Source organism: Phytophthora infestans, genomic scaffold, assembly GCF_000142945.1.
Source record: "Phytophthora infestans T30-4 supercont1.103 genomic scaffold, whole genome shotgun sequence".
Classification (NCBI taxonomy): Eukaryota; Oomycota; class Peronosporomycetes; order Peronosporales; family Peronosporaceae; genus Phytophthora; species Phytophthora infestans.
The window spans coordinates 37969-45170 of record NW_003303656.1 but is presented as its reverse complement, the minus strand read 5'-3'; the positions used below and the strand labels follow the sequence as shown (position 1 = coordinate 45170).

The window sequence follows — 7202 nt, the reverse complement described above, 5'->3', positions numbered from 1 at the left end:
GCCAGAGTCTGTCGGTGGCGAGTCACTTGCACGATCATTTTCTGCGCTTGAAAAGGAGATTGATGCCCTTGTGTTAATGAGAGATCACTGGCGAAGAGAGAGTGAAAAGCAGGCTCGTGATACGAAAGAAGCGCAGTCACAGGTGCAGTCACTGGAAAAAGAAGCCGCTGCTAAAGATGATGAGTTCAAGGAAACGATGGAGGAGGTGGCGCGAGTCCATAGCAAGAACGCACAGGAGCAAAAATCTCACTTTGAACAATGTGTCGCTGATGTGGAAAGTGAACGAGCAGCACTGGAGACCAACCTGCAGGAAGAAGCCGCTAAGCGTGTCGAGGAACAGGAGAACAATGCCAAACTGCAGCAAGTGGTGGACGGCTTTGAAGAGGATGTTCCAGTCTTCGCAACGATCCTTCATCTCTTCGTCCTCGTAGTGCAGCCACTCATTCTCCAAGTCAGTGATTTACTAGCTCAAAAGCGCTATCTCACTCGCGAAAACGCCGAGCTCGCTCAAGCTCAAGAACAGATCGAGTGTATCGGCCAAGTATTAAAAGAGATGATTCCAGCTACAGCGCAGAATGAAGAGAAGATCAAAGAACGACAACGTCGACGAGTATTTCGACGTGTGGTGATTGCTGTGTTTGCCATGAACCGGTTCCAGCGCTTCACCTATTGCGGTACCGATAATGGCCATCAGAGTGCATATGGACTCTCAGCACCGCTCAAGATGGTGAAGTCGAGAAAGACAACGAGTACGTTGTCATCTCAATCTACGTTTATCAAGGTGCTGCCTCCGCAGCAAACATTGTCGAGACTTTCTCTTCGTCCCCTATTGGAGCGACTCAAGAAGATGGACATTACGGGCAAAGCTGCTCAAGTGATGGAGTCGAACGCAACTTTATCGGGGCATTTGCCTTCTTCTCTCGGCACTTTGATTCTTAAAGTAGTTATGGCAACCAACCCAGCGTCGAAGGAGCTTCTAGTGGCCAGCTCCAGTGGAACCTTCCACTGCCAAGCTTTACTGGAGCGTCGACGTCGATCAAACAAGAAACGAATGGATCAGCATGATGATACACTGGCAGAGTATGATAGTTCTCTGTCTTTTGAGGAAAATGTTCCGACTGTGGCGTTGATTCGGAAACGGATTCTAGCTCTTGGCAAGCGAGTGGAAGACCTGCACTATCAGCGGAACTCACTGCAGAAAGAGAATTACGAGCTCCAGTTCCAACTGGACCAACAAGCCAATAGCTTGAAAGACATGGAGGTTTTGCTGGAAAAGACTCGAGATCTTCAAGATGATATGGTGGCTTTACGCCGTGAAACTGACCAAGAACTTCAAAGAGCACAGCAGGGACAAGCAGCAAAGGACCAGGAAATGCAATCAAAGGAAGACGAATTAATCCAAGCAGCAACGAAGATTGACGCACTGCAAACTGAGATTTCACATGCTGAAAAGCGGATTGAAAGGGCGGAAACGGAGAAAGGCTCGTTGCAGCGAGAACTTGACCAATTAAAGAGTAGTTCCATCGAAGAGGAAGAGAAAGCCGATAAATCGAAATCCGCAGCACGTCGGCAGGAAGAGGAAGTCCGAAGTCTCAAGCAGGCTGTCAAGAAGGCGCACGACCTCTATCAGAGGGTTAGCTGGCAATTAGAACAGGAGGTTCAGGAGAAAGCGGCGTTGCAGACGGTGGTGAATCACTTACGTCACCAACAGGCGAAGGCACAGCGAGAACTACGCGAGGAAAAACTACGAGAGTTGGAGAAAAGTTTCAATGACACTGAAAGTGACGAAGACGACGTGGAGCAAGCATACACTAAGGCGAGAGTGCTACGGAAGTCGTGTGACAGTAAGGCGCGTGGCACTAACTCTTCAAGTCCCTTTACGAAATCGAGGAAGAAGACCTCGTTCGTGCCAACGATTGACGTCAATGGTCTGGATAATTGCGATGAAGCGCCGACCAAGGCCGCTCTTCGGCGTAGGAAGTGTGAGAACAGTGATTTAAAGGAAAGTGCGAGTCCGTCATCATCATCGTCAGTGTCACCACGAGTGCATCCGAAGAAGTCTCGTTGTTCCGCGGAGGTTGACAACTTTCTGAGTGAGTGGCAGCAACTTAGTGTATCGAGGACGCTTGTGGACGTTTTAAATTCAGGAAAAGGAGACCGAGCTCACAGCAACGCCAACGACTTGTGTAAGGTTTCTCCTACCAATTTCTCTGGCTCACCAACAAATGTTTCGTGGGAGAGCACTACACCCGAGAAGAGGAAACGGCGAAAGGAAATTGACAAAGTCAACGCTGCTGTTCATGATTACATGGACCGAATTGACGATAAGCTGAGCAAGATGTACGGTATCCCCCCATCATCCGCGATTCAGCGCACGGCAGGTCATTGTGATGCTAAAAACTCGGAATTTCTATACGACCCCGGATATTCAAGCGGTAAATCGAGTGAGGATATGGCTGACTTACAATAAGCCATCCTTGGACATGTTGAAGTTAGGCGTACATGGCTACAGCGGAAGGTGAATCTAACGGGTTGTACAGTAATGGGTTGCAAGGCTCCGTTGGTTGGTTAGCAATAATAATTAGGCGTTCTAGCGTGGCGGGGTTCGAGAGCCGCCATGTCGCTTTGAACGACCTCCTCCTTCTCTCTCTTTCCAGCTGCAAGTAAATCTACAGCGACATGCATTTACTTGCTCTCATCCGGTCGAGGCTGCGCTGTAGTCTCTTCCACCTCTTCGGACTTGTTGCCACCATGTGCGTTGCAGCTGCAGTTGCATTTGCAGCCCTCTGGTCGGGTCTGCATCTGATCCTTTGCCTCGGTTTCGTTCTTCGTCGGCTCATAGCATTCTCAACCTCACCCTCGGCCTCTGTATCCTCCTCGTTCTTTGTCTCCGTTTTCGACTCCTTCTTCTCTCCCTCGGTCCTTTCGCCCTGTGCGGGTACCAAAGTCTGCCCTTCAGCGCCTCCAAGGTGCAAAATCTCGGCCAGTGACGGCAAATTGTTGTTGCCCACCGGTGATCCCTCGTTGGCCACCGCTGCAACAATTTCTGCCGACGCTGTGGTTTCCACCGTCACAGCCGAGTCCACTTCCATGGGCTCCGGTTTGTCCTGATTAATCGTCGTGGCCTGTTGCGCCAAAATATTCAGTAGCTGGTCATTGGTGACGCCGGCCGCAGCCGCAGCCGCCGCCACGGCCTCCGAGCCAGCCTTGAGCTGCAAGTCGGCGACGCCGTAGGGTGAAACGATGGTCTTAGGCTCGCCCTTGGGGTCGGCCTTAATGTCCACAGGTGTAGGGCCAGTACCGGTTGTGGTCGTCGCAAGATTCGCATTGGTGTTGCTCTTCTTCTGGTTGCGCAGACCGCGCTGGCGGCGGTGAATTTTCTGGCGATATTTCTGCGCATGGGTCATGGTCTGGCGCGGTGTTTTAGAGCCAATAAAGTCGGCCACTTTCTTCCAGGGGCCAGCTGGAAACTTCTCGAGCGCCGCGAGGAAGCGCTCGTGTTCCTCTTTGGTCCACATTTGGATCTTGTTCTTAGCCGACATGACCACGGCGCCTGCCTTGGCCTCTGTGGGGCGCAAGCGGATCACTTTCTCCTTGGTTGCGCCGCCCGCGGCATCGGGTGCCTGCTCGAAGAGCTGATTGTATACGCTACGCGAGATGGTCATGCTGGTGGGAGTGGCAAAGTGAGCACTATCGGTGAGGATGAAGCCTTCTTGCCGCGACACGACGTGCGGGTTATACACGAATGGCGTGTACCCATTCTACACGGCCGTGTGTGGTTGGTGGAAAAACAATCTGGGTTCAAACTCGATCTCTGGTGGGTACACACCGCGTGCCTTAGTGTTTGTAAGATGGTCCGACGTCAAAATGAAATGTGATAGAGCGCGGACATTGGATGAAAATAAAAAAAACAGACACCATTGTTCAGGTACATGTACTGTATTGTCAATTCCGCGATATAAACTCCAAGTAATTAGAGAATTGGGGACCGGCTTCGAAATAGGCTAGAGCTCACAAAGCCTACTACGTATCGGATAGTACTTACGGTGCGGTTTTAACCCATTCTGCAATTCATGCTTAGAAATAGCAACTTGCTATTATTTAATAGCCACTCTATTGGGTATTAAAAAAATACTATTGGAATATTGGGAGCAATAATAATATTAGTACATGAAGCTCATATAACGTGCAAATCTGTCTGCTATTTTGGGAGAGTTTTTGACATTGCTTCCTGCGTGCGTGACGAGTGCCTCCACCGCCGGCGGCGCCGAGAGTATCGGCGAGAGGCAACTTGCCTCAGGCAAGCAGTCGAGGGCATCTTGCAGCTGCAGGAAGGCCAAACGACAGAGAATTTCTGGGCGCTCCAGGTGCTGCAAGTTGCAGCCTGCAACGAGAGTTTCACTGTGAGACACCGTGTCTGATCGAGAAGCAATTTATACCGCTGCGCCGCACGGTGTCGTCACAGCAGACCTCCTATGATTGGACCTATCTGCGCTGGCATCGCAAACAGCATCGACTCGCAATTTATCGGTTATCGTTGCTGCTGGCCCTGCATGGTTCCTAGGATGGCTGCACCTCTCGCCGATGGCTCCAGCTTTTTAGAACGACGCGTGTACCCATCGACTCCATTTTTTTGCAGCATATCCGTTGGCTGGGTCTCCCGTGCAGAAACCCGATTCTGCGCCAAGTCCCTCGCTCGCCGTTGTTCAATTTCAATCGGACACTCCGTCGCAAGTGAAAAGAGCGGGATGATAGTATCGCTGACAAGCTGTATCCTCTTGATGGAGTTGGCGGCTTCAGCGCTCGCCGTGATTCACGGCATGAAAAGTCTCCGCTTTGGAGACTTTCAAACAAGGGCGGACTATAAATAACTCCAACTTTTTGCTGACATGTGAGAGCTCTTCTTTGTTCGGCCACACGCCAGTGCCTTGCTGGTGTGGATGAATGGGTACCTTTTCAACAAAAATAAAATAAAAACTGCAGCCAGGTATTAAAAGACCCCATTTCCGTGTAAATATGAAGTATTACATGAGATGTGTATCATACTTGTTCTTATTACCAATTACTGTACTAATACAATCATTTGTATTTATTAAATAATACAGTAGTAGATAAAACAAATACAGAACGAAAAGTAGAAGTTTACAAGGGGTCTTTAAAAATACTAGAATAGTATCTATGAGAAACTCGAAGACAATCGAGCGATTGAAAACGAAGATCGGTCGTCGATACCGCAGTGCCATTGCGAAGGTGCTGCTTGTAATAAAGTTCTCTTGAGATATTTCCGCAATGGATCTCAAGATGCAATCTGGTATTTTTATCTAAATGAAGTTTCGAAGCAATGACCAAGGTCTCACGCCGCAATGCTTTAACCAATGAGGGCAGATGCTTACCAATGAGGACCAAATAGTTCACGATAAGCCATCGTTATGTGCTCGTCAATTAAAATGGGTAAGACTCACTTTTTGTCCCGGTGCTGCATTTCGAGTCAAAGACTTTGACCTACAATAAAAGTGCAAAACTGACACAACTCGAAACTTTTTAGTGTGTCAAAACTTGATTTGGGTGTATTTTGCTATATTGGGCTGGGCGCAGCCAGGCGGAAAGTGAATCCACGTCGTATCCATTAAGTGTAATGTCCCGATTAAGTACGATATGTTCTTCGCGTCGCTGTTTGTCGGGACTGGCGCTCCGCGCGGACCAAGCCACCAAAGCCAATTCTTCTTTCCCTCCTTTTTGTCACTACATGCAGCGGCGCCAGGCTTGGGAGTGCTAAGAAGCGGGAAAGCAAGATGACGATTTCGGCCAATGTGCGCAAGGAGCTGTTCGAGATGACGAACAGTGAGGGAAAGCTCATCCGCATCAAGCCCACGGAGGCCAAGGCAGGCACGACGGTCTACTCGTCCAAGCAGAGCCAGCCCCTTAAGATGTGGACCCAGGAGGAGCACGAAAAGTTCCTGGAGGCTATGGAGAAGTACCCAGCGGGTCCATGGAAGGTCATCGCCGCCTTTATCGGCACCAAGACGACTCGCCAGACAATGACCCACGCGCAGAAGTACCGCCAGAAGATCAGTCGCTGGCGTCGCGGACTGCGCCACAAGGGCCGCAAGCAGGCCGGGGATGATGTCCCACATCCCAGTGAGGCCGACGCGCATGAATACTCGGCCAAGGAGAATCTCTTTAAGGCCATCGAGTATGTGTCAGGTGACGAGATGACCGGCCATTATGGGAGGGTTAGTGTGACTGCGAACTCATCTGTAAGCCCCACGCGCTCCCTTACGGGGGTCCCGGGCCACGAGGCACCGCGGAGTGAACTCTTTCGTCTGGCGGAACTCGCATCTATCGAAGTCATGAAGCAGGAGCCCGTGGCCGTCCCTACCGTGCCGTCCATGCCATCGTCTCCCCCCGACGTGGAGATGGTCGACATGTCGAGCCCCGTGGTGATCAAGCAGTGCCCCGAAGAAGTCGTGGCCCGCGCATCCGTGGAGTTCAGTGAGAAGATCCGCAAGATGGAGTGGGGCAACAACCAGGATGGCTTTATCCGACCCAGTCCCGAGTGGTGCATGCAGAAAACCGAGGTGCGACTCAGTCCGCTACGAGCCTCCCCGGACGGGAGCCCCTTCCCTGCTCGCAAGTTCGGCGGCGTCCTCAGCGCCATCACCGACATGTCTTACCAGAACGCACAAAACCGCCTGCCTTTGCCCCTCTCGTCGACGCCGATGCTTTCCCCCATACGTGTCGCAGGCGCCGAGGAACGGAAGATGCAGCAACAGCAATGTGGTGCCGGCGCGTTCCGCCTGCCACCGCTCAACGTCGTGAGTACGCAAGCTCCCAGTGTCTACTCGATCCCTCCGCTGCGCTCCAAGATCGACCCAAGCGTGTTGAGTGGCCGAGCCTACTACACGTCCACGAACTAACTGTTTTATTGGTTGGTGAGGAAGAGGGGAGATGGAAGACGGCGAGACAGTCGAACTGAGTGAAGGATGGGCGAGACGGAAGCAGACGGAGGATGATCGAGCCGAGCGTGTCGTGTGGTATTTGCTGGTGCTCAAGCAAGAGAAGGCGACATGACCGACGAGGTCACTTTTTTTCTGTGGAGGATGGACAAAAATACGAGTAAAAATGAAACAAGACAAGATGGAGACTGCAGCGGTCTTGAGTTGACGAGCGGGGGAGGGGCGACGAGTGATCGCAGCTCGAAA

At 51.3% G+C, this 7202-nt stretch overlaps 3 protein-coding genes across 3 annotated transcripts; 2 read left to right on the top strand and 1 right to left on the bottom strand.

The window, feature by feature from the left end:
- Positions 1-76: 76 nt before the first annotated feature.
- On the top strand, positions 77-1773 carry PITG_19363 (uncharacterized protein; the record flags this gene model as incomplete). The annotated part of the gene is made up of 3 exons (XM_002896118.1): positions 77-636; positions 697-1565; positions 1655-1773. 3 exons carry the CDS (start codon positions 77-79, stop codon positions 1771-1773), a joined length of 1548 nt encoding a protein of 515 aa, XP_002896164.1.
- Positions 1774-2685: 912 nt separating this feature from the next.
- On the bottom strand, positions 2686-3727 carry PITG_19362 (myb-like DNA-binding protein, putative; the record flags this gene model as incomplete). Its single annotated transcript, XM_002896117.1, has 2 exons — positions 2686-2786; positions 2858-3727. 2 exons carry the CDS (start codon positions 3663-3665, stop codon positions 2686-2688), a joined length of 909 nt encoding a protein of 302 aa, XP_002896163.1.
- A 1967-nt stretch (positions 3728-5694) lies between these two features.
- PITG_19361 (myb-like DNA-binding protein, putative) lies at positions 5695-6917 on the top strand (the record flags this gene model as incomplete). The annotated part of the gene is made up of 1 exon (XM_002896116.1): positions 5695-6917. One exon carries the CDS (start codon positions 5793-5795, stop codon positions 6915-6917), a length of 1125 nt encoding a protein of 374 aa, XP_002896162.1.
- Between the last annotated feature and the right edge of the window lie 285 nt (positions 6918-7202).